Source organism: Copidosoma floridanum, unplaced genomic scaffold (assembly GCF_036245765.1).
Source record: "Copidosoma floridanum isolate Cflo_tuat_1 unplaced genomic scaffold, Cflo_Japanese_pri ptg000011l, whole genome shotgun sequence".
Classification (NCBI taxonomy): domain Eukaryota; kingdom Metazoa; phylum Arthropoda; class Insecta; order Hymenoptera; family Encyrtidae; genus Copidosoma; species Copidosoma floridanum.
The window spans coordinates 11,900,435-11,928,386 of NW_028321888.1; the positions used below are offsets into that span (position 1 = coordinate 11,900,435).

General features: G+C 35.6%; 1 protein-coding gene across 1 annotated transcript; it reads right to left on the reverse strand.

Annotated features, from left to right (window-relative positions):
• Nucleotides 1-2,947: 2,947 nt before the first annotated feature.
• Nucleotides 2,948-19,990, reverse strand: LOC106641341 (uncharacterized). Its single transcript, XM_089589977.1, has 5 exons — nucleotides 19,786-19,990; nucleotides 15,661-15,809; nucleotides 10,070-10,369; nucleotides 8,896-9,115; nucleotides 2,948-3,445 (listed from the first exon to the last, which is right to left on the reverse strand). The coding sequence occupies exons 1-5, from the start codon at nucleotides 19,988-19,990 to the stop codon at nucleotides 3,273-3,275; spliced, it is 1,047 nt and encodes a 348-aa protein (XP_089446103.1). The 3' UTR covers nucleotides 2,948-3,272.
• Nucleotides 19,991-27,952: the final 7,962 nt, after the last annotated feature.

Here is a 27,952-nt window from a genome sequence, read left to right on the forward strand (position 1 = left end):
TTAGAAGTTCTAGGGAGTGGATGACGGGTGATAGTATTTGGGATTGGCCTAATTTAGAAAAGAGTGGACCAAAAATTTTATTGATACGCTCTTTTAGTGAGGAAACAGTTTGTGTGAGGCTTTTAAGAGCGTGGTTATTGTTTGGAGGGAGAAGGTGGGATGAGGAATATGGCAGCTTGAAAAATATATTTAACATACAATATATTAAATTCTAAGGATGAAGGGGTGGCTAGTGAATCATTTTGTTGGACGTTCAGAGACAAAGTAGGATTTTATGTTATAGAGTTTGTGTGAGTCGCTCTTGGTGGTGTAAACCAAACTCGTCACCGTGGTTGGTAAGCCATACTGGCTTTCGTAAATCTGACATATAGCTGCGCTAAGCTGCTACTAGAGTGCGGGATCTATTCCTAGTCAAATCAGTATTTAAAAAAAGTCTTGTAGCTGGCTCTGTACCTTAGAACGATCCATAAGTAGGTTCCGTAAGTGTATACGTAGAAGTAGGAATGAAAAGAGAAGAATAGAAAAATCGCTTGGGTAAGAGGGTATTTAGAGTTAGTAGATTTTAGAACCAGTAGGAGATTAAGGTTTTAGGATATGTTTTGCATAGGGTATTAGATAGCGTTAGAATCAACACCCTAGACTAAAAGTGGTTGTGTCTTATCTTGTTATTTATTTGTTCTTGGGTGTCCAATTGGACTTCATTATGCCACAACACATGAATTCATTTTTTTTTAAAGTATATAATTAAATGGAGAAAAAAATTCCACAGAGGTGCCACGAGTGCATAGAGCGGGGATCAAACCCTAGCTCTCAAAGTGGAAGGCAAACGCTTTATACCACTGAGCCACTGTTAAATAATTATTATATTAGCGGTTAAAGGGTTTCTACAAAAATTACAGAAATTGTTGTGTAGATAGAAAAAAACAATCGCTGAATGAAGTTAAAATAACAGCAGACTCAATGTAATCGTGATTCTGAAAAAGTAGTTAAATATAATTGTAAAATAAAATGATAAAAAAATTAACATATTATGAAATAGTAAATTTTCATTTTAAAACTACATGTGTACTTTTTAAGTAAGAATTAAATACAGCAGAAAGTTAGAAATTATATTTCTCAACTGTTTATTAAAAACTAAAATTCAGAATAACGTAGCAGATTAATATTTTGTCAATAATTCATTGTGACTAAGAATGTATGAGTTTATGTTACTAAGTCATCGTCATGATTTATTTTCTGAAAAGGTTAGATTTTACAATGGAGTACGTACAAATAAAAGTATTTTTTGTAAACACTAACTCTAGTCGTAATAGTTATAAATATTTACTCTTATTCTATGCTCATGAATACTTTATAAGATAACACTTGTGCATGCATTATATACATAGTAATGCATATTGTATTATTAATTAGCATTTTCGTACCACGTATTATATTCTTACGATACTTTACTGTATTAATAGATACACATACGAACATTGCACAGTTCCGTAATATTTTTCTTATTATAATGTATCATATAATCAAGTGTTACAGTTGCAAGAATCTTTATTTTTAAACTGGTTGAAAATTGTAATTTACTTAGGATATGATTACAAAATTGAAATTTTTATCAAAAATAGACATCAATTGTATTACTTCTATTTCTTGTAAATGACGCAACAAACTTTTAGCAGCAAAAGATTTTCTTTCGCTAGTTACTAAGAGAAGTCATCGATTATATAAACTTGGAAACAATTAGAACCTTGAAATTGCGCTATTACTTTTTATATTTGTCTGAAAGTACGAATATGTTACAGTAACTGATAATCGTATTTATATACTTTACTTAGTATAGAGCGATGGTTTGTAAGCAAAATTAATTTTATTCTATTTTATAGCTTCAATAGTTGCTTGTAATAGCGATGATTTCTGTTTACGTAGAAAAAAAAGACATCGAAATAACAAGGTCTAGTATAATCAAAATCTACAAAATTATTTTTAACCACTTATTTAGGACTTTGTTATTGTTGTTGTTTAATAAATACAATTACTTTAATACCTCTGTATATTTATTTTAGAATGGCTGATGCTTACAATAATAACTCAAATTGATGGCTGCACATGACGAATTCATAAAAGAAATAGCGTTTTATAGTTGTGATCAAAGATTGTGCATAGTATTTACTAAGATATGTGTAAATTTACTCGATTTCACAAATTAGTTACATAATAGATTGATATGTTTCAAATTGTTTATTCCACAGGGTAAATATAAAATAAATTATTTTATTAAATTAAAAAAATTTAAATGAAATAAACAATTTTATGAATTCCTCACATTTTAAGGAATCTTAAATTAATTAATTAAACTTATCTTATGTAGAACTGACTACTTTGAAAATAAACGGAATAATCTTAGATTATGAATGTATAGACTCTTTTTAAAATCAATAGTTACTGGACCCTTGGTGTTTTTAAGTTCATATAAGTTATACGACCAAAATAATTAACTTTGATTTAAATATATGCATTATCCCAAATATTAGAGTGATAATAAATTGAGAAACGAAAGTGTCCATTAAATTTTTAAGCGAATAAAAAATGACTATTATCAAATACGCTGCCATAAGATTATCTATTTCTACATATTTTCTACATAATGTAAACTTGATGCATTTTTTACAAAATAAACACAAGTAACATAAAAATACAACTTGTTCTTATTATAACAATTAAATTAATATTTTCATCGATGGTTTATTGCTAAAAAACTTTGCAAGTAAACGATATCTTTCCTATTCTACTTTCTTAAATAATTAATTATCCATACGTTTAATAATGACTAAAAACAACTATTCAGCAGTATAGAAATCATGTTATACTGAATGCTGTACCAAAGTAACATCAATCGCTTACTGTTTTCACTTATTCATTAGAATGATTGTTTACGAAAACGATAATATACATCGTGCCAAGATTTATTTCATCAACTGTTGAATAAAATAATTTACAATTATTTTCAAGAAATGGAAATTAATAAAGAAAAAAAAATTTACAATTTCCGCAAACTATCAAGCCTTTTATAAGGAAAGAACTTTTCTAACACAACAGTAAGAGAAAAATTGTGGCTTATCGATGTGTACGACCAAAAGCTTCTTTAAGTACATCCTCCAAGCTCACAAAAAAATTGCAATGACATTCGGAAAAGCAGTATATTTCCCACTTGCTAAAATTGAAAAAGCCAAACTTCTTTCAAGAAGGGGGTCCACGGGTACTGTCAGCAGATATCATTAGAAAGTGTTGCCACCGTCAAAGAACTCAAGGTCTCCTCCTCCCGGGCGCTGGGGCCTCAGGCCCACACAGTCTCGAGGCGAGCATTCGATCCTAGCACCGGTACCGCATCTACATTCCACGCAATTGCCCGTCGAGTGGGGCAGCATCTCACCCTCTTGGTATGCCCTTCCTGAAAAAGTTATGAATATGCATGAGTGTGCAGTATGATTAAGTCCCTGGATTAAATAAAAAAATTAAGTTAAAATGAAGGATTGATAAAATTTAGCATTGCTGATACAGTGGAAGTAAAATGAGTGCTTAAAAGCATTAATTTTAAATCAATATTAATTACTATCAGCCCTCACAGTCATAAAATCAATGAATATTGTTAGAGCTGCAAAATATTATTGAGGTTTTCAATTTTCGTTCCATCACTTTTCATAAAGGTTTTTTAGCAAGTTTTGGTTCACTAAGAATTTAAATATGCAAAATACGTGATCTTCCATTAGACTGCGAGCTATTTGCCCAAAATTTGAAACAATAATTCTTTTCATAAGCACCGTAGGTCTCTAAACAAAAATCAATATACATATTTTTTCCTTTAAAAATTTCAAAATAGAAAACTTGAAAATGTATTGAAAAATGAAGTAAAATAACTAAATAAAAGGTTTTTGTGGTTTTTAGATTAGTTTTACCATAATTTCAATCCTATCTTAAAAAAACGATAGGTCACGTGATAAAGCCTGTTTATACGTCGCGTGATTGGCTGAAACTGATCAAGCGTGGGTAGATTTGAAAATGAGATTTTGAAAAATCAGTGAAAAGTCATTTTAATTTGTAACTTCATAAATATTAGAATATTACGTGTTACGACAAAGATATAATTATTGTATTTTTCTTTAAAAATATAGAAAATAAATGTAAATTTAGAGGGTTGGCGTGCGGAGCGTGCAGGAGGCGCAGCCCTCTAATCTTAAAAAAAACCACGAAAATATAAATATGATTTAAAAATTGATGTTTTGCAGTTGTTAAATGTGTTTTCATGGCTTTGCTGACATTCAGAGTTTTAAAATAAGTTTTTAGTGCCAAGTTAATTATATCACCGCTGTTAATAATACACGTGTGAGTAAGCTTCTAATCCATGGTATTTTAATTAAAATACCTGTTTTGTGGTAGATAACCTAAAATTTTTGTATCATAAATTGCATCTTCAAATTTTTGTGTGATACACTACCATAATAGGGGCTTAGCCAGGGGATATACCCTTAAAAAAGGACCTGTTGTTACCGCAACGCCTATTTAAAATTTACTAAAAATCTTATTTTAATTAATATACGAGTACATGGTTTTTCGGAAAACAACAATAGAGCCTGGTTCTACAGTTTTAAACTAGTTTGTACCGTACATAAAATGGATAAATAATTTGAAAAATTCTTAACACCTAATTTCAAAGAGCTTATTTTACGACTCCAACTATCGCAGTTTTTGTGAATTGATAAGTATTACTGTAGGATGGAAAGATACAAGATATTATTATTTATAAAATTACTAGCTTACTTGCAGGTGTGAGTGGAATGTAGCAGCTAAAAAGTTACTGTGTAATACGATTTGTAAAAAAAAGGTATCTTTTCCACACGTATGATAACCAAACAAATCAGGGTGGTCTCTTACGTTCATGAATACCTTACAAACCTACATCGTCAGAAAAAAACTTTTTTTTTAAGTACATACTGATACGGTAATTTTAACGTTTTAACCATGAAAAATAAAAACAAGTATAAAGGACCTTTCATTATTTTAAGTAAATTGGGTCTAACGTTTCTTCCTAACTATGAGTGTTCGTGCTTATGAATGTGTGAGCATTTATGATTATGTAAGGGATTAGTCCGTATTGGTCTAAAGTTCCGAACCAGAATTAAGGACTACATATACCTTAATCGAGATCTTAATCAAGTTTGGCCTTGCAAATGCGTTAGTTCAAAATCTTGCCAAGTGAAAGAGCTGTCCTCACCTATCTTGGACTTCTTAGGAAAAAAAGTAATGCTTAATTGTGGGCAAAAAGGGAATGAGCTAGCTCCAACATAATTTAAGCATTATAAGTTTTCAAACAGACCCATCTTTTGTATAGCAAATCTGAACAGATCTTTTTTTTTGACTGTAATGTGTTGTTTTTAGAGCACTTGTTTTGAAAACTCAATTAAATATGCAAAGATGCTTATGACTTCTAATTAATCGTAAATTCCAAAGTGTTAGTGGTTTCATTACTTTGGCACGAAGAAGATGCACCATAAGTACGTTGGATTTCAATGAACACGTTTGATACTGGATAAGTAAATAGAGAAGGATGTAAAGTGAGACAGTAGTTTCAGAACCAACCAAACATTCCTCTGCAATATCTTATACCGAACAACTTACAGATCTACATAGGTACAAACGAGGTAGTACCTGATAAAGGACGTTGTATCAGGCAAGCATCTACGTATTACACAAATACACGAGAGCACGAGAGTATCGTCATCATTAACGGGCCGTAGGCAGTGTAGTCTCGTTTCTCTGACACGGGGTGTGGGTGCTTTGTTCTAACGGCGTTTCAGCCACGACGGAGCTGCGACGAAACGAAGCTAATCTCTAGCTTCTGGGTCCCTTAACAGCTGCGCGTTGTTATCTACTCTCTTAAGTTATATGCATACTCTGAAGGAGAAACGCACCTTGTATTGCATACGATGCACAGCTGCTTTGGTTAAGTATACCGATATGAATAATTCCTCGAAAAATCATCTACGATATTATTAAATACAATCAGCTTGTGGTGTTTATTGTGTATATTTATGGATTATTTTAGAATTTCTGTCGTCAGTTTTTTAAAAAGTAAAAAAAAAAAACTCTTTTTTACCGGCGTTTTCTGGTCGAGAAGACAAAAACTGTCCAAGACTCGAACAAAGACTAGTTAGGTTGAAGAACAATGTTTGATTAAAATTTTTATTGACTCCAAGTTTGCTTATCGAATTTTGAATTCACTGGAAAACCCTTGTCTATCAAACTTAAAAGTCCATTTCGAATGGACTTTTTTGAACCATGTGTATAACGTATAGTTTTTTTGTAAGATCGATCTTATGCATGAATATACTCCTGGAGAGCATTATTGTATCAACGAGAGCCATGCCAAGACACCAATTATTTTCCTGTACGTATAAGTCTTATCTGCCTGTTCTTCTTCTGTCTTCCTAATGTACGTCTTCTGTAAGAGTCGTACCAGCAAAATTCACGATGAATTGTCGGAATTTCATCTTTAGTTGCTCACGTTACAACAAGCCCGTAAGCAGATCCACATATTTAGTGTGATATATACCTTTACTGTGTATCCAAGCGTGTTGAAATAGTATATTCTAAGTATGCAGCTAAAAATGCCATTTTTCGGAAAATATGTACTAGAAATTTAGATGATTGTTCAATAAATACTATTTGGTCAGCACTATAAAATTGAATACTGTAATCCGGAGACTATACACACTACAAGATCACAGGGTATCAATCATCTCTGTCCACAAGTTTTATATTGAAATTTAAAATTATTATTTTTTCAATTTAGTAGAACTATAGAACAAGTTAAGAAGGTTGCTTATGTATACATAATTAGCAATGGGAATTCCAATGAAAGTGTTTGTAAGTTAAAAAAAAACAAAGAAAATACTTCACTAACGTTTACAGAGTAATAGTCAAGATGTTACTCAAAGAAAACTTCATCTTTAAACAGAAAGTCTTACGGGATACCAGAACATCTTGCAACTTTGAACGATGTTGAAACGGGGTAGTTTTAATACGTAATAAATCATGTAATCATTTGTTATCCTAGAGTTACAAATTTTTATTACGATAGGACATTCGTTCAAGTTATCATAAATACCTTAATAGGTGTAAATAGCATAATTTGCTGATCAAATAATATTATAGGGGTAAAATTTTGTGTTTGGTTTACCGCAAACCTGAATTCTTTTTTAAACAGTAAATTTAGGAATCAACCGATGATTACAGGTCGGCTTATTGTTGTGCTGCAATTCGTGGAAGGGAACTTCTCAATCTTTACGTATAAGATTCTCGCGTTGCAATTGTTTAGTTCGTCCCTAATGAGTTTTCCTCCTAATTCAACAATTCTTGGAATCGATTTCTAACTAAAACAAAAATGTGGAACTACTTTGCACGAATTATGCCAATTTGTAATTGTATAACATTTATATGTACGTAGGAAAAAAAATTATTTTTGACGATGTGGAGTGATTGGTATTAAAAGTATGCACACAGGTCTATCGAAACTTTCACGACGAGCTGTACCGCGAAATTACGGGCGTAACTCTGGTCTAGAACTACCCTTTGCTCTTCTCCCCGGAGGTGATGTACCGTAAGACAGGGTCTTGGCGCCTTGAGGCAGGTACAGTGTATACACGGACTAAATGAAGAGAGCAAGAGAATAGTGGAGACTTAGTGGGACGAGGACTCTCCTTCATTAGAGCTCGCACGTTAATTCCCGAGACTTAAGGACTTGCTTGTACCTTATATACATAGGGAGGGGGGGGGAGGATTGCTATCTGACTGTCACTCCTGAGAACCTCGTTTTCGTCACCCCTCCTTTTACGCGCTTCTATAGAAGTTAATGGCCACGCGTGACAGCGGAGTTGGACGATTAATATCGTATACTGTAGATGCACGTGAATAATTTAACGGCTTGTTAACTACGCTTTTGTGCTTTTAATGGATTCCATTAGGATGTGTAAACGACACCTTATTATCTTTTTTTTTGGTTTAATTACCCATTTTTGAGATTCAAGACGAAAGAGATGATATTTATTTTGTCGTAATCACTGTTTTGTTGCATGAAGGGAGTTATTGTCACATTTTGTTTCCTACACACATTTTTCTACAAAATTGTAACAAATCCATTGTATCACCACCAGTTTAATACAAAAAATTATAGAAAGTCTTATTTTTTTTTCATTTCATTGCAAAGATCTATAGCTATTCATGGGCTCTTATAAAAAGGTCGTTGTAAATTCGTAAGAAAAGATACGTTTTTCATTTGAATTCTGAAAACTTCCTGTAAAAGAGCAAGATAACTGAAATTAAAGTCATTATTTTGAATTTTAATGAGACTTACTTTATTGTTCAAATAATTACCAAACAAGGTAATTAAATGTTGATTCAAGCAATAACCAAAATATTATTGTCAACAAGAGAAGAACAAATCGTTCTTTGGGGCATAGTAACAAAAAATGTGGATCTTAAAGGCAATTGATTTTCATACTGTTGTTCAACGGAAATTACCTATAATAAGGTCCCAACCTGATACGACCTAATGTGATTGTTATTTTTCAACTTTCCTCATAGTTTTTTTCCCCTTCAAGACGTTAAAAATCGGCCGAATGTGAGACCCATTTGACAGATACAGTCAAGATATAACGTACATGTACTCATAAGGTACTATTCAAACCACCCTGATGATGTATGATGAGTAGGTTCAACAAGGTTGAAGCCAATATACATGATCCATGTGTGGTTGCACCTTTGGCTCTGATAAACCTATTAAATCCTACTTAATCGCAGTTTTGTCCGAACATCTTACGAAGAATTGTAATAAAAAAGAATTACCCATGAAAAGACACGGCTCTGGAGCTTTTGTGGGTCTCGCAGCAGAAGTTGTCGTTAACGGCGACATCGTCGTGGCGTTCATGGCTGCGGGTACGGCCTGTCTCACATCATTACTTTCCTGATCTTCTTCTTCCTCTTTCTCTTCTTCCCCCTCGTCTTCGTCGTCGTCTTCATCGTCTCCTATTATGTCCGACTGCTCGTCCGACTCCACATTGTTGTCCTGCAATTTCCACCAAATGTTACCTTCTTCATTTCAAGATAGTTGTATGGCTTTTACGACTTACTTATGTGTAAAAAATTTAATAAACTGAAAACCAATGTTACGGATAGTGGTGAACTCAAATAATACATTTACAAAACATGTTACCATAAAGTCAGTTATACTTTCGATTAAACGAGCATTGTGAAGATATTAATTTCATTAATAAAAAATTACAATATTTAAACTGATTCTAAATTGTTAATACGATGAGTGACATTAGTAAAGTTAGACGGTCAGGAAATATTTATTTAAAAATTTGAGTGTTTATAGGCAACTGAAAATTAGATACATACGCAACAGCGAAATTCTGTTTTAAGCACTAACAGAGAATGGTTGGGAAGAGATACGTCAATTATTTTACTTTTTAAGTAAGTTTTTCCTTAATACCAAGGTTTGTAACCAAACATTTTTTTTCCTTCTTCTGAAAGACTTATTTAGGTAGAAATTAAATGTCTACTGCAATTTTTGAGAAATCCTTAAAGAATTTTGAGAAATTGGGTTCGCTGGGATGGTTTTGAATAAAAGATCACGCTACTTTCGTGATGGTAAAATCTTTTCGTCGAATTCGCGGGTGGCGAATCCAAGGTCCCCAAACGTAATCCTCTCTGTCGAATATTTCACTCCAAGCGCAGCGAAACTCGCATGCATGGCATCGACTTTTAAAGAAACGAGCTCACGGAAACGAAAGGTCTTCGATCAAGAGGGGAGATGAAATGAAACTCGTAACTCTAAAAATTTCAGCTCCCCATAGGCGCGTGCCCAAATGTTACCACTGTAAATCCCAGTCCAGTCACAGTACACAATTCACGTATATTACATAAATGTGTATAATTTAAGATAACGTATTTGTTATCCACGTAAATGTTTTAAACGCATGTTACTCTCCAAACTTAGACAGATGGGCATACATACATCAAGCTGGTCGCCGGATGACTCCTCGGAGGCCTCGGGCGGTACCTCGCTCGAGTAGTCCTCTTCGGTCGTGCCAGGATCTGGGCGACCCTCGTTGTCCGATAGCTCTATGCCACCATCGTTGACGTTGTTTTTGTTGTTCCTGTTTTCGTTGTTATTGATGCTGTTGTCCAACTTAGAGGAGAAGGAGGAGTCTGGGGCAAAAGCGGACAATGCCTTGGGCGATCCAAAGGTCTGCCACCAGCAGTACACCTCGCCGGCCACGCAGAGACAATGCGAGCTTTGGTCACGCGATGGTATCTGAAATATTTACTCGTCAGAATTTCTTTTTTGTTTCAATTTCAAGGATACTGGAAGGGGCTTGCAAGAGGAGCTTTACGTGTTTTCTGTGCGACGACAAATACTTTGGAGGGTGAGTTTTTTCAATTCGTATGTTGTGGAATCTTATGCTTTTTAATTATACTAAGATTGGCATGTGAAACAAAAAAAAAATTCCCGTGATCAATTTCATCGTTGCAATCTTTTTGTATCGTATATTAAAATTTTCTCATTTCCATGTTTAAATTAAAAGTTGACTCATCGTATGGTTGAAAAATTTTATAAATACGCTTACGATCCAGCAGTTGAAGTGAAATTAAGGAAGTATTTTGGTAATATTTTATCGAAATTATAGTTATTTTATCAGCTTCAACGAGATACGTCAGGAATAAGAAGCTGCGTTTATAATTATAGTCCCTTCCACGAAAGTATGTACCAACTTCGTTAAAGATAGGAAAAAGTTGTCAACTGAAATAAATTGAGGTTTCTACATTTAATCTTAAAATATTATGATAAGGTGTTGGTTCTAGCAGTTCTTAAAATCTTATCACCGGTAATGTAATTACAAGCTTAGTTGGATGAGGGAGATTACATGCCTTGAGCTATATTCAATATTCCAGCTGAACCATCTCAGTCTCTGTTTGTGAGACCTCGAAAACAATTTCATGTCAAATTAGAGAATATAAAGATAACATTTTTAGTCAAAGAATATATTGAACACTGTACGTGTCGTTTTACACTTTTTAATAAAGAATTGATCTACCAGGGGTTGAATAGAAGAATAGCATGATTAAAAAAATTCTAAAAGTATGCGTTGAAATAAAATTTTCGTTGAGAAATAACAGCATTCGGAGTATAGTGGCTTGGAGCTTTGATTTTGGCTTCAAAGAAGCAGCCCACATAAATGGTAATTACGCGCTATAAACACGGTTTTCGTAACAGCAAAGGCTCATACGGGTCAACTCGATAAGGTCGAGTTTGGCAATAATTCTGTTAGAACTAAGTAATCACAACTTGTGAACTAGTGTCGTACACACTGGCGTTGGAAATTTAGATTAGGATTGAAATCTGGATTAGTGGTAATGAAAGCTGCTGGTGTTGGGCATATAAATATGTGCGCATACGTGTACATACATTTCTCACAACAGTACGCGTTACTGACAAACCAGCTTTCTGCGGAGAAATAAAAATAATTTGAAAAATATCCAATTCAAGCTCAAAAATTTATTGCTAAAAAAGTCGTGACTTCACACAATGTGATTGCTATCCTGTAGCAATCAAAATTAAGAAAAAATTTCCTACAAAATGACAAGCTTGCCATTTACAATTGAAAACTTATCTCTTATTTTACTATGTATGCAACAAAAATTCTTATTCGACTGATCCACAACAGTTTGTTGTACCATGTACGTATCCACCTAAAAGTGTATGAGAGAAAAAATCACTTCAATTTGAGAAGCTAGCAAAGTTTTGAGTAGTGCATGGGATTATCCTGTCTATTTTTTGCGATTAAAAAAAGTTGTTAACCATAAATTAAACACTTTGTTAACTACTGTCTCGATAACCATATGATGCAAGAAAGCCGTGACTTTGTAACACAGGGGGATCATCCACGAGCTGTCAACCATCACCGACGACGCGTCAAAACAACAAAACCCTGCCTGATGAATCCAATGACCGGTAAACAAAACTCTCGATGCACAACGACCGCGAAGCGCCCGTATACAGATCGCGAGGGACAACGGCGAATCCTTCCGCTAACGAAGCCACTCGTGCCGAATGAAATTCCATCCACCCAACCTGACAGGAGCGGAGAACAAAAGGAGCCACGCAGGGACCGTGCGTGGGGCGGCTTAATCGCTGGGCACGCGGGGAATATTGGAGAAATAAAGCCGATGGCGCTCAATAAAAAAGCGACGCGCCCTTATGGAGTGCCAAAGTGTACAAAAGACGGACTTTGCTCGTCTTTTTGGAAAAAAATGAAACGTGGAACAATGAAGGGCAGAGCGAGAGAGAAGAAGACTTGTTTTTTTTTTTTTTTTTCAAAGCGAAACAGTGGTGTACGGGTGGGCCGGGTGACCCCGTTATACTTGCCGAGGTACACACGAGCCTCGCGAGAGCTGCTCGAACTAATTGGATGCAGAGTAATAATGAACGCGCGTATCGATGTCGCTTCTTGCCTTTTTTTATCTTTTGGGGCAGTCCTGTCTGACTCGTGTGCGTTCATTTGCGAGTATGAGCCGTCCGAACGAATGTTTGCTGAGGGAAACTTTTTCTCCCTTTTTTTTATGTCATACTACATGAGATAGAAAGATTTCGTTTTAATTGGGATGAAAATTCACTTGCGTAAATTATACCGATATTCCGATGGCTTGCAAGTTTCCTTGTTTCTACATATGCAGGATTTTTATTCGTTATTTTCAATTAATTGATATTTTGAGTCATGGACAAAATTTTCAAAGACAAAAATTCCGACAAAAATTCCAAAGACAAAGATTCCGACAAAAACTCCACGGACAAAAATTCCGACAAAAACTCCACGGACAAAAATTCCGACAAAAATTTCCCCGAGGACTTAAGGTACTTACTGGCCATTCTAATATATAATAAACTCTTTAATAAAAACACAAATGCCTATTACCCAATGACCCGAGATACTAACTGTCCACTAAAATAAATAATTAAATGTTAAATGATAATACAAGCACCTATCACCCGATGACTTAGGGCGCTTACTGACCACTCTAATGAATCATTAAAAATTAAATAATATCGCCAGTGCCTATCACCCAATGACCTGGGGCGCTAACTAGTCGCTCTAATAAATATTAATTATTAACACAAGCACCTATTACCTAATGACTCGGGGCGTTTATTGGGCTCTCTAACAAATAAAATAATCTTTAATAATAACACAAATGTCTATCACCCAATGACCCAGAGCCCTTACCAGCCACTCTAATCAATAATAATAATTATTAACGTCATTGCCTTTTACCTGATGACCCAGGGTGCTAAATCGCCACTTTAATAAATAAGATAAATTATTAACACAAGTTCCTACCACTTAATAACCTGGGCTGCTTTATGGCCATTCTAATAAATAATAAACTCTCAAATTATAACACAAGTGCCTGTCACCCGATGATCCGGGGTGCTTACTGGCCACTCTACTGAATAGTTGAATATTAAATAATAATACAAGTGCCAATAACCCCATGATTTGGGGTGCTTACTAGCAGCTGTCATAAATAATATGAATTGTTACCACAGGCTTCTTTACCCAATGACCTAGGGCACGTACCGGCCATTTTGATACAAGTAATAAACTCTGCAATATTAACTCACAACGCCTACCACCTAATGACCAGGGGCTTTAACTGGCCACTCTATTAAATAATGTAATGTTAAATAATAACATAAGCACCTATCAGCCAATGACCTGGGGTGCTAACTGGCCATTCTATTGTACAATCAATTTTTAAATAACAACACATGTGCCTATGATCTATTAACACGGAGCGCTTACACGCCACTCTAACAAATATTATTAATTATTCACACAAGTGCCTGTCATCTAATGACCCGGGATTCTTACTAGCCCGTTTTAATGAATAATAAACTCTTAACTAACAACACAAGCGCCTACCACCTAATGACCTGCGGCTTTATTTGGTCACTCCATTAAATATTGGAATGTTGAATAATAACAAAAGCGCCTTTTACCTGATGACCTGGGGTGCTTACTGGCCACTGTTATAAATGATAAAATTATCAATAAAAACGCGAGCGCCTTTCACCCGATGACTTGAAATGCTTACTTGTAACTCATTAATAATAAAATGTAAAGTTATGATACAAGTGCTTATAGAATGATACTATGTTACTCAATAACAAAAAAGCCTATTACAAAGTGACTCAGGGTACTTATTGGCTTATTTATTCATTTGTAGAATGTTAATAATTAACACGAGCATCTATGACTAACTGATCCTGGGTTCTTACTATCAGCTACATTATTTATGGGTTATTGAGTGATAGGCACTTGTGATATTATTTAAGAGCTTATTATTTATCATAATGGCCGGTAAGCACCCCGGGTCACTGTGCGATAAAAGCTTGCGTTAATAATAAATATTATTTATTAGAGTGGCTAGTAAGGGCCATGGGTCATTGGGTGATAGACATTTGTGTTATTATTAAGGATTATATTGTTTATTAGAGTTGCCATTCAACGCCTGGGATTATTAGGTAATAGGCGCTTATGTTGATGATTAATACTTTTTATTATAACGGAAAGTTGGTACCCCAAGTCCTTGGCTGACAGACACTTGTGTTATTTATTATTGATGATTTTCTTATTTGTTAAAGTGGCCAGTTAGCATCCCGGGTCATTGGGTGATAGGCGCTTACTTTAGTAATTAATATTGTTTATTAGAGTGGCCAGTTAGCACCCTGGGTCATCGGGTAATAGGCATTTGTGTTATTATTTAAGAGCTTATTATATATTAGAATGGCCAGTAAGTACTTTAAGTCCTCGGGGAATATTTTTGTCGGAATTTTTGTCCGTGGAGTTTTTGTCTTTGGAATTTTTGTCCATGACTCGATGTTTTGATGTAAAATTGTTTACCTTACAAAAAGATTTTTTGTTACGAAGGTTCGATGTGAGATGCTATGAAGACCTAGAGTTCCGATAGAAGTTAACAAAATTATCGACAGTTCTAAAGTTATCAATAAAAAGTACAAAAAATATCAATAACAGCTCATTAAAAAATGACCACCTACAATTCGTACAACAATTACCATGAGAATAAAAAATTCACGATTTTGGGCTTGAAGTGATTTAATGTGTCGTAAGAGGTTGAACTGAATAAATCTGACATGAGATTCGTGATTAGCAACCCAAAAAATAACCGATTCCAGACTCGTTTCGATGGTGTCTCATCTTTGACGTTTAAATACATGCTTATTATACTATCTATCAATTTTTCCCACATTGGACTACGGCCGATACAATCACATTGATTTTTTCATTTAAATTGCTGTGTTATATATTATAGTTATATCAAAAAAATACATCCGTAACAAACAAAACTTAGGTAAAGCAAGATATTTGACAGAAAAAACTATGTAATATATTACAATCTGTATGAAGTCAACACGAGCTCTTTGATTCATTAAATAAACAATAATCACCAAAAACTGTGAGAATTTTCTCAACAATCAAGTGCAAACTCATGTCTTAAGACAGCGCGACCTTGTCGTTGACTCACCATTTGGCTGTGCGTGTAGACGTTGCCGTCGACGAGGCACTTTTTGTCAAAGGGCTGTGGACTCGTGGCCCCGTACTCGTCGTCCACGTCGCTGCGCATCGCGATGTCAACCTCGCCTATGAGAACCTCCTTGCCACTCCGCCCAGGCGCTAAAACACACAAACACCAATGAGACATCATTAGCACATAATTTTGTTTCATTCGCCCCCCCCCTCTTTCTCCTAAAAGGTAATTCACGTGTACATAGTCTCATCGGAAGTTTTTGGCTTCCGGGGGGAGAAGTAGCGCTAGATAAGGCAAACCGCAAAGAAAGTTAATCCACGTGCACAAGGCGATCAACGGGAGATATGGGGGCACACCATGGCACTGAGCGCCAGAGGGGATGGAAAGGGATGCTCGATCAACGCATACATATATTCATGTGCCATGATAATGGTGGAGGTGGCACATTCGTATGAGCGTGGGCGGGTTCGTATCAAAGAGGTAGGACGGGGAAACGATTTCGCTTTAAAAAGCAATTTTGTACTTTCGAGCTTGTTATTTTCCCGTCAACGACTGGGTAATTGCTTGTAGTCGTTTCCCCTCGCCCGGCTGATGTGTTACACTGCCAGTAGAGGCTCTTGAGACTCACGTGCGTCCTTTTTCGTCTTTTCAAGAAATTGTTCGTGGAGGAGATGGAGGGAACTAGATGAGTAAGCGAAAAAAAAAGTAAAAGTCGTTTCTTATGGGTACCTTAATTAATATCCTTTGCGGTAACATCGATTACATAATTTTAGATTCCAAAAATCATTTTTTTCTTTTTTCTTTTTTAAGTTTAAAAACATTAAAAACAAAGCAAAATTCGCAGCTTTCCGATGCATACATAGAACAGAAGTATTGTCATAAAAACATAACTTTGGCAAACTTCACACTTCCATCCAGGATTTAATTCCCTACTGTTGTTATAAATGGTCAAAAATGTTATAATCATTTAAAAAGATTTTTTCTAGCCTAGTATGGAAACAATACAAGTAAAATGCACTTGTTTGGACAAAAACGTGACTTATTGTTTATTTTGCGCTATGAAAAGTTTGGATGTAGTATTAGAATATTTGTACGTAATTAAACATACACCTACACACATTTTTTCCCAACAAAATACATTACCTTACAAGAAATTCGATACTTTTTTAGATTACACAGGACCACAAAATAAATTAAGTCAAAGTGTATATTTTAAAGTAACCACACGTAGGTATTCCATGTATTTTGAGGCGTTGAAACCCAATCCAAAGTCCATATTGCGCCACTAGGTCGCAATTTTCTTTTTTTAATTAGAAAAATACATGCCTAAATAACAATGCTTTTAAATTCGTCTGTGAAACCTTGAAATGTAATTGTACACATTCATAATTCAACACACACCAACAAACATCAACTTACATATTTTTTTGACAAAATACGAAATTTTGTTTAATTTACCATAATTTTTTGATTAACTAAAACTATCATCTATGGTAAAATCAATTTAAATGGTTAAAAAAAAAAAATTTTTTACATCAAATAACGTTGATGCTACCACACAATGTATATTCATAACTACATGCATAATAGTTCAAATGACTTACGATTCGTTGTCACTTAAAGTATCGGACACAATTTTTATGCTAGATAGAATATTTTCCGCGACATTTTTGAGTAATCATGCAGCGTATCCACTTTTTCTTTTTTTTTTTAGAAAAGGTATTTGGATTAACAATCACGATAAACTAAATCGAAGGTAAATGATAGTAAGTTTGTAATGCGTGTGATACGCACCTACACAGGAACATGTATGCATACACACAATCTAATACGAACCAGGGAGCAACAGCTGCCACAGCAGGTCAGGCTCCCGAGAGCTTTCCAGAGGAGATATCAAGAGCGTGTCAGCATGTACATGGGCGTTATTATCGGGTCCATCGGAAATTAGTCCGACTATCGGATGATCCTCACCTTCTGCTTGGCACACGTATATGGATCAAGGCACGTAGTCTGTCACGTTTATCAAATCTAAGGGTGAGATGGAGGGAGCGGGAGACATCGAGGACAAGAGGGATGGAATACTGTGATACAAGTTGAGTATTACTTTTACTGCTTTAGGAAGTGATCGATCTTCATTAGAGACAGGCATCAGGAGAATATCAGAAAGAAGGTCTTTGATGCATACCCTTAGTTGTGATGCATATTCGTCTGTAGGATTAGATAAAATGCATGTGCAACAACAGTCAAAAGACTTAAATAAAGCTTGTGAGGGTCGTGATTCTATGTAGATGTACTTATTGGAATTTAATATATACTATTACAATAGAGTTCTTATACGTAAAGTCATACACTCATGTGTATTAATATTTCTGGGATCCACCTATGAGAGGGATGGGAGGCATTGAAGACTCGTTGGTATGATGCTGCATTCGTACTGTCCTCAGTATGTATCACAAGATACCTCAGTTGGAGTGTGTAGGAACGTAGTCAGACTCACAATGCCCGTAACTTGTGATGCACAACGTCCCCGGATCATTGATATAAATATTTATATATATATATATTTACTCTCTTGTGATACCTTTGGGTGCGGTAATTTACTAATGCCCTGGGATCAATTGAGTTTGTACTGCCCTGAAGATGCGCCGGTTCATCAGCTACCTTACCTAAAGGATAGTTCCAGTTCGCACTGCTCCGGAGATCCGCTCATTACCTGAGTAACACAAGAGAGAAGTCACTGGTGAACGGGGTAAACCAGGAGACTGCACTAGCCTCTTCTTCCCCCGTTTAGCCAGAGTAGTATATAATGTGATAGATGTAGTATATAAAGTAACAATAAAATGTACACATATAACTTCGATATTTATTGCGGTGTCATAAATGTACAACAGCACTTTGAAGAGCAGAACTCCCAAGCCAAAGTGCCGGGCTCTTTGCTAAAGGTAAAAAGTGATTAATATGTACTGGCATAGGCCTTTTATACCCTCCTGAGAAGCAGCGTCGGTGGCTTTGATTTGACGGCTCAGATAGAATAATTGCGAGTTCTAGTATAAGGTGTATCTCCACGTTTGAGTAATAAGGCGCTTTTACATTTCTTAATGGCACGCGGATTCGAATTCCCGGTAGCTTCGGTTTGGTGGTATATTTGAATAAATCAATGATAAATTAATTAAAATATACTTCTGACCTCACAAGCTTATAACTCAATTCTTTGATTATAAAATCGTATGGAATCTCCCCGTACTCCAAAAGAGCTATTTATTCCAACATGATTCGAGATTGGACAAAAAGTACCGTCTACCATCGTCAAATACTGAATTAACTTGAAATTCACGAAAGCTTCAAACAAATTGACGTCCTACCCTCATTACAGCAGAATTTAGTTACAGACTGGGGTATACTCAGAGTAATGAAAGTAGATAGATGTATATATGAATATAATGTAACACCTACATAACATGAACAACATCATCATATACAACAATAAAAAGATGAAAAAAAATTCATAAGCGTACAAAAGGATCTTCAGTGGTATTATAGTCATCTATTTTTAATATCTCGTCACACAGTTACAGTAATTGAAATCGTTACATATATATATGAATACACTTTGTTTTTTAATATGGGGACTATAGAAAAGTAAAAAAAAACAAGTCAATGTGCCTCATCAGACTTGCTAATTCTACTCGTAATACGCTACCTACTTAACATCCAAACGACTATTACTCTGTATGTTGTTCAAAGTTGCTAAGAAATATAATCTTTTAAACATACAGCATCACGTAACAGTCAAAGAAAAATAATAAAACCATTCTAAAGTCACCATATACTGTAATTCCACTTTTTTCATCCTCCTGTAGGGCCCGAAAACAATTTTTAGCCGGTTCCACTCTGATGACAAATGTTTCCCTCCCCCATTGCTACTACAGCGGCACGTCATCATTCCCAAGTTCGCCCAGCCGTCCAATCTCGCGGAGGCAATCGTACCCCAGCTGAGCCCGTTTCCGCGTAAACGAAAATCGCGCTCCACTCGTCAGTACCAATCAGCGTGTAACGCACGATGACTCTCTCTCTCTCTCTCCTCCGCGTGTAGCACCTACCAACTTGTAGGTGCATACGTACACACGCGAGATGATATCACGTAGGCCTTGGTACAGTCCATGGGTAGTCCACCGAAGCCATTAGTCGCCGGACACCTGACTCTCGTTTTGAAATATATGGCTGCGGAGTTTGCGTCCATGTGTACATCGGATTTGAAAAAGTTGACAGCTCCATCGGAGAGGTACCGCGGTCGTATAGCGTTGTGCAGCGCAACAGATAACGGCATGACGCCAATTGTGGAATTGAAACAGAGAACGCGTACGTTGTACAATCGATGCGTGTTCATAAAGCTTGAGGGTTTTTATCAAACATGTATGATTCGCGTTTATCTTCGGGGTTGTACTTTAAGTGTACCTTACAAAGCAACAAGTATTGCTTGAAGGTACTTTTTTTTAATAACTAGACTGAAAAGTTATGGTTACGCCTGTTCTCGGTGATTCACAACTTGACCGACTGACCTGAATTACACCCGTGTTTTGCGAGCTTTAATATTAAGGTAGCAGGTGTGTTTTAGATTGCACCTGCGATCTCTGACTCTAGAATCGTACTTGTTTCTTGTTCAACGTTTGAAAGTTTATCCCAGATGATGTAGAGTATAACCCCCAAACGTTGCTCTCAGTAAGTATTCTGGAACATTCCTTGGAGCCCAACTTAAGTAAATCAACGCGTTGGAATTATTAGTGTCGCAAAATGAAAAGCCTTGGAGTGTATAGTTATTTTTAAGTTGTATTTAATCACTGAGTTCTTCAATGAACTTTACAAATGTTTGATTCGATCGCAGATGAATATAATTAATCATTACAGTTATCTATTAGGGCACAGTTATAATAGTTAATTCTGAGTCTAAGAAAATGATGATTTACTTATGGTATCAAGTAAATATGAAGAAAAGATGAAGTGTAATGTACTACGTACTTCGAAGAAGTTTTAAGTGGAAATTTGTTGATATTTTTGACGAAATTATGTCACTAACATTACGTTTAAACTGTTTTGTATTTTAAAAGCGATACCAGTTAAGTAACTCCTTTGTAATAAACATCTAATACTTTTCTGAGCGCGAGTGAAGCATTAGTTCTCGAAAAATTCATAAACACGTGATTCGTGTAACAGAAGTCTATTTATTGTATCCATAAAGTTTTTTTTATTAGGTATGTCAATGTTATTTACATGAATGTAATAAATTTTACTAAAAAAAAGTTCAGAGAAAAATATTGAAGTCTAATGTACCTCTAGCATCTGATAAAGTTTTGAAGGAATATATCATTTGAATCGTGAGAAAAGTTTTTGTCTAAAAAACCATAGACCTAAAATAATATTTTTGGACAAATAACTTTTTAGTTAGGACTAAAATATTTGATTTTTTAAGTTTGCTTTATACGGTATTGTAGATCATAAAGTTATCAGTAAAAACATTTATTTTGTTACAGTATTCTCGTAAACACTTTCGTATACACTACTAGTACCTAATGTGACTTATCAATAGTTTTTCACATCAGTATATTTTTGTGTTTCTAGACTCAAAGTGTGAAATAGGCAGTAATAAAATTAATTCACGTGAGGATTTCCACTATCAAAATTCATTGAATTATTTTCAGTTATCACTTGAAAACTGCAAGAAATAGCAAAGAATCTTACTTATCTATCATCATTGCCATAACTGAGGTATATAAATATTTATGAAAAAGTTCATAGATTCGACGAGGCATTGTATTTCTCTTATTCCAGCTCTCATAATTAGTCAAATTCCACACGTTTATTTCTTAAAAAGAAAAAAAAAAAAAAAAAAAATTGCAAGCCCGGCATTCTCATTAGTCCCGCATCAATGCCAACACCTCTTCAAAACGGATTCAGCGAAACTTTTGTTTTTTAGAAAAATATCAGTTCTGTCAGCGAAAAATTCAGCTGGAGGAAAGAGAATATTTGCACATGCAAAAACTGCTGATGAGTTTGTTTGAAGAACGCCAGGCGTGTCTATGACGTGTGTATCATGTATAATTGAGGCTACAGCTCGTGTGTGGGTAAGCGCAGGCCTTAGGGACATTCGGAGGCCTAATTAAAAATGCTCCATTGGGCGAGTCACGGACAAAAGTAAGCTTTTCATGAATTACTGAGAGACATTCCTTCGTTACATTCCGACGCGACCTCCACCGCTACTTGACACTGCTTTTTTACACACTCACACATACACGTGTACTTACACGGAGATAGGCTGACTAACTTTTAAAATGGAAAAAAAATATCGTCTCGCATCGAGAGAGAAAGAGCGAGAGGAAGGGGAGGGAAGGAAGGGAAAAGAGGTGGAGAGAAATCGATAACAAGCATCGTGATATTACCTTTTATGAAAGAGCCACTCTTCAGCAGTGATTTTTCGTCTCTTTTTCAACGAGCTTGTTTCTATTCTGCGATTTTTATTTAACGAAGTACTCTGATAAAATATACATAATAGTTTTGTAATCCTTAACTCAGACATATAATTCACAATTTCGAAAATTTTTAACGTAAAAACGTGGTAATATATTAAGGACATTCATTACAGTTAGAAGGGAAATGTAGAGAGTGCAGTGAGGCAACTGTTTTGAATGCATTTGTATACCCATTTGTAGGCGTCTGAAACGGTTTTTTTATTTAATTGCAAAAATAACTTGTCGATATCTCTGAAAATTTAATACATTAGCTTTATGGTATTGCGTTATGCAAAAAAAATTGGACGAATTCTACCAACCATTTCCTCATGAAAAGATTACGTATTAGATTGAAGTTTTTTCAATGTTTAATATCTAAAAACCGGTGTTGTGAAACGGTCTCAAATGTAACATGTGACTTTTTAACATCATTGTGAATATCCCGTTAAGAAGTAACTAATTTATTCACTGGGAATCATTGCAGTGATCGTTTCATCAGAATTATTTTTTTTGCAGGAAAGTATAGTTCGAATTTACTTCTAATAAGTAAACACAAACAATTTTTTAAGCATAAAAACAATTTTGGTGTATCTTTGATATATTTTTGTCGTGGATCTTCAACGAGTTACGGACAAACGGTGATCAAATTTCAGCCACGTGAGACTTTCATTCTCTATCGTCTGAGAGATCTGAAGCATCTTTCTGTCTAGACTCCACGCTCATACTTACAAGAGGTATATTCCCTAGGTGTAGCTCGACAGTAAGCGGCAGGGTGCCACGTTATATTATCGAAATTAGAAGATCTCGTGCAGTTATATACGTCCATTAAAAGGTAAAGGTAGAGGGGTGGATTGCAGAAGTGGCAAAAGCCACAGCCCATTAATCGTGGCAAAATTTAATTAAGCCTGGGAGGAGCCTTGCTACAGGGGGCTTGAAAAAGGTCTGGCTGGCGATGGATGAATCGAAAAGGCTTATACATCTTCCTGGCCCTTCTGAGCCAATTTTACATCGTCCCTTTGCACGCGCGCAATTCCATACATGTTGGGCCGATTCATCAGAGAATTGCAATTTTAATTAAGTCCGTGCATGCAACTACTTCCTTATCTTAGAAACAGCGCAATTCCTTTGATGATTACGAGGGCCAATATATGACCATCAAAGGGTACTCGCCTCCGTTTGTGTGGGCAAGTGATTCACTCAAGAACAGTTTCTTGGAATTTTTATGAGATTGTCAATTGATTGACTTTTGTGAGATACCAAAAGAATTTGCTATTATACTTTTTTAAAATAATTATTTTTCATCTTTAAAATCCATGTTAAGTTAGAAATTAAAGAAAAAACATGTACTTCCAGTTACTAAGAAGTTTTTCAAAAGAAGACGTTACTCAATGCTTTCTATGAATAACACAATACTTGTTAAAGTAGTGTTGATTTGAATATATATCCACACATTAGTTCTTTTGTGTGGTCCACTCATAAGTTTGAAAGATACAATTTAAGTACGACGAAGTGAAAGGAAAATCCATGATTTAAAAATAATTTTATTTCAAGGAGCTCTGAGCTAAATAATATTTTATTTCAAATAAAATTTAAAATTAAATACATAATGTCATTCGATACAGAAAATACGCATTTATCACCTTTTTATGTTGTTTCATTTTCATTCGTTGAAAACAAAACTGGACATGAACGAAGAAAAACATAATCCACTCATCAAGTCTTCCATCATGTGCACCATCACGTGACTTTTATTTTTATTTTTTTTTGCAGCAATTCGTCAACCTCTGTTATTTTTTCCCTAACTACATTTATGTAACAAAAATGAATCAGAAGGTTGATTCGTCTTTTTAGATCAAAGAAAAATATTTTCACTTCGAGCTTTTTCTCTCGTTCATTTATTGATTGCCTGGAGAAATGATAAGGTCAAGTCGGTTGGACTACATGTCAGTATTTGCAAGATTTAGAAAATCAAGTCAAGATAACTCTAACTAGCGATAGGTAAGACATAAATCTCGTCAGAACTGAGATGTCATATCTTGATGCAATGGCACCGTATAATATGGTACCTAACTTATTTTTAAAGCTGCACAGGCTAGTATAAATAACATAACGATAAAATTGTCTGATTAAAACAAAGTATGGCCTTAGATTATTGACTGCTAACATAGAAAAATTACAGACGACGCAGCCATCCATCCTCTTGGGTACTGTTTGCTGGACGCAGTGATAGTCGCAAGCATCCCCTGACAGCATCAGGTTTATTGATCAGATCTTTTCTACTAAACTTTTTCAACCTATTAATTTTTATAACTCAGAAATAGCAGGGACTAAAAATCAATTAGAAAAAAGTAAGTAAAAATTCTACAGTTTTGGAAAAAACTATTTAATGGATGAAAAAAGCAGAGGAACTATTCCTCTACGTCACAACCTCGATTCCACACACAGAATTTCTGACTCTAGACAAAGTGCGACACTAGAATTAGCTGGTGCAAAAGAAAGGTACGTTGATGGCTGAAAGAGTCTGAATTTAAAACCTTAGAAAACGTAGACGGCAGAAGTGTCGTGAGTTCACTTTCCGCTCACAATTTTTCAAGGATTTCATTGAGTGCTGTCTAGAACTTCCATGGAATGAAACTTTCCTCAGAAACTACATCAAAGAATTATGTGAGTTGGTAAAGTTCTAATTATACAGTCTAACACTGGTACGGCTTATTAAATGGTTCAAAAGATTTTTTACACAAACCTCAATTCAACGAGCACTTTTGATGAATCAGGATTTCAACTCATCTACATAAAATTTTAAGTCTGACAATTCAGCGTCAGTATTGTACTAATTCTCATCTTCGATATTGTAATCAGTCTTACATTCTTTTATACCATCTTACAACCTTTCCATCCTTAAATATTTCTATTCTTTCGTATGTCAAAGGTGTACAATATTTAGATTGACCCTCTTGGAAGTTTAAGCCAGCTGGTTTACTGGTGAATTTATTACGACTTCCACATTAGCATTATGATTACAGATAATCTTCAGAAGGGTTGCTTGATTATGCAACAAAAAATGGTAATCCCACCGATTTTCTTCAAAAAAAAAAAGTAATTTAGCATATCCACTATGAATCTTAACCGTATTTCTTCTCTGTATAGCTATATAAAGTTGACAAGAATTCACATAGCGTTAATATAGAATTCATAGAGATGTTTTTGGTGTCGCCTACCAAAATCTAATACCTTAAAACCGAATAACTATTTCTGTGTGTGAGTTCAAGTGTAATATTGAAGATTGATTGGCTTGATTTTATCAACAATCAAAGTGATTTTATGAAAATTACAAAATATTGTTTCTAGTGGTGTACTGGACAAATGAAAAAAGATAAAAATAGAAAACACCGATGCAAACGTATGAAAAAAGTGGAGAAGAAGTGGAGCCTAGGAGGTGGTAGAAAAACGTGCGGGGCGAAGCCACACGTAGACTTTTGTTATTCAAACTTTTTTTCGCCCATCCCTCTCACTTGCCCATCCACTGCAGCCGTGACTTTCAGCAGCCGAGGTGAGCTCTCGTACGAGCTCTGCGGCTGTACTTTCCAGTAAAGGGCTGACCCCACGCAGAGCTTAGTCGAGAGACTCTGGTGCTGATTAAGCAGCGCTATTATTCTTCGGTCCCCCTCCTCCCTTCCTGCTCCAGGCTACGTAAAAGACCGTACTATTAATGTACATATGTGCCCTTTTTTCGACTCGTTTGTTTGCATAAATATTTCAAACCTCAAATCCACGTTTACTTACTGGGATTAAAGATCTGCCTATCGCACGCATGTGTGTACACATACACACCTAGTCTGCTGAGTTGGTGGTTTTCTCCTCTTCTAAAGCAGCTTTCCTTTAACCATTTTGGAGCCTCCTAGTGGGTGTTTGTTAAGTGCAGAATCGATACTTTTTTTCACATTAATCTAGAAAGAAGTTGATAATTTTTTATGTACTTTGATAATAGGTAGCATTGACACAATCGTATTACTCTTGTAATATTTGTGTCAGAGGATAATATGATTATCAAAGGTAAAAACTAATGCTTCCTTACATAGTAGCTCAAAATGAGCTGAAAACCAATTTTTTATCTCTTTTTTAGCTCTCGTATGACGATTAAAACGTTTCTATATAAATATATTTGTCTGTATGTATGAGCGTCAACTATGTTTCCAAATTCTTTCATTAAAATAATTTTTTTTCTGTGCCCAAGTAGACTGTAGTTCAGTCCCAAAATTTTCAGAACCTATTTCACGGGTTTTTATTTGCTAGGTTTAATCTATTATTGTGGAGATTTTTCTGGATATAAAATCACAAGAACCCTTACATTAGATGTCAGATTTCAAGTATCTAGATTTTTGTCCCATTTCTGGTCAGACGTTGTGTATTTTTGCACTAAAGTTATAAAAATAGAGTAATCAACAGTGGTATTTCAATTTTCCACAACTTACTATTTTTTCGCATGTCTGTGGAACAGTTTCAAGCGAGCTAACATTTATTTTCGAATGCTACTTAATTCAAGTAAAACGAATAAAAAAAAAAAAATAAAAAAATAAAAAAATGATAGTTAAGCCTGCCTAAAAAGTAAATCAGAATTAAAAATCCACTCTCATATCCAATTCAAACTTCCAACTAAACGTAAACAGAAACCCTTTAAAACGTGCATGCCATAAAATCACTTGGAACTAATTATAAGTCAGCAAAGAAAGGGAAAATGAGTTCGATCTTGAAAATTGTAAGTGCTCGTCAAACAGAACGAGCCCCTCGAAGCCGTCCATCATCGACCGTGGCCCTATTCATCCCGCTAAGCTCAGCCCCATGTCGCGAACACAAAAGCGCCGATAAAGCAAGCAGACCTGCACTCTTACGAGGTCTTAATTAAATTCTCCCCTGTATCCCGTGCCACTGAAAAAACGGGACCCAACGCGTTGGAAAATCTTCCACCAGAATTAGCAGCAGCGCCGCTCCTCCCGGTACACCCTTAACGAGCCCTGAATCCCCAAATCAGGATCCTCGAGAGACAAGGAGTCTGTCCTCCCCGCCCGCCGACTCTAATTACCTTAGCTCTTAACCTTCTTTGGTACAGCGCCCACACCGAGGGGACGCATGTGGTGGATCGGTCGAGTAGGTGTACAAGACTTCGACGCGCATGCATTAGACCCCAGCGCACTCAAACCGATTGAGAGGCGCGAAAGATGCTGATAAGGTTGGGGGGGGGGGGCTGCAGCCCAGTGGCGCCGAGAATTATTGAAAACGGGGAGAAGGTGGAGCACTTGGGAAGAAAGAGGGTGCGCGCGGGCGCTAATTGGATTTGGCGCCAATTAGCGATTCGATTGCGGGGGGGGGGGTAATCCGGCTTTTCGAGGTGCCTCAGCCCAAAAGCTAAGTACGCGTGAGAGATTTTTCTAAACATCCACGCTCTCCATCTCCCTCGTTTTTCTCTTTCTAGATTTCGCGTCAGGTGAGCTTTTGGTTTTGCACCTTCTTTTTTTCGAGTAATTGAACTCGATGGTGCATGAGCTTGATTGTGAGTGTGTGAAAAGGGTAGTTCTCTCGGTGTCAGAATTACCGTTCAGATTTCCATGAAATTGGATATGTCCGTATGATTTTTAGACATTTTTATTTTACCCACTTTAAACTATTTGAGCTTAATGAAAAATTACTTGAAAATGCGACTTTTAATTTTAATTTCGAAGGAGTAAAACGAAATCAAAATATTATTTTGCGAAAAATAAGTGGTAATTTGGACCTTGTAAGTTTAGAAA

Coding starts and splice junctions, on each gene's coding strand:
- LOC106641341 (XM_089589977.1), bottom strand. CDS start 19,990: ATGCCGTTATCTGTTGCGCTGCACAACGCTATACGACCGCGGTACCTC. Junction 9,116..10,069: donor CATCCGGCGACCAGCTTGAT/GTATGTATGCCC, acceptor TGGAAATTGCAG/GACAACAATGTGGAGTCGGA. Junction 3,446..8,895: donor AGAGCCGTGTCTTTTCATGG/GTAATTCTTTTT, acceptor TAACTTTTTCAG/GAAGGGCATACCAAGAGGGT.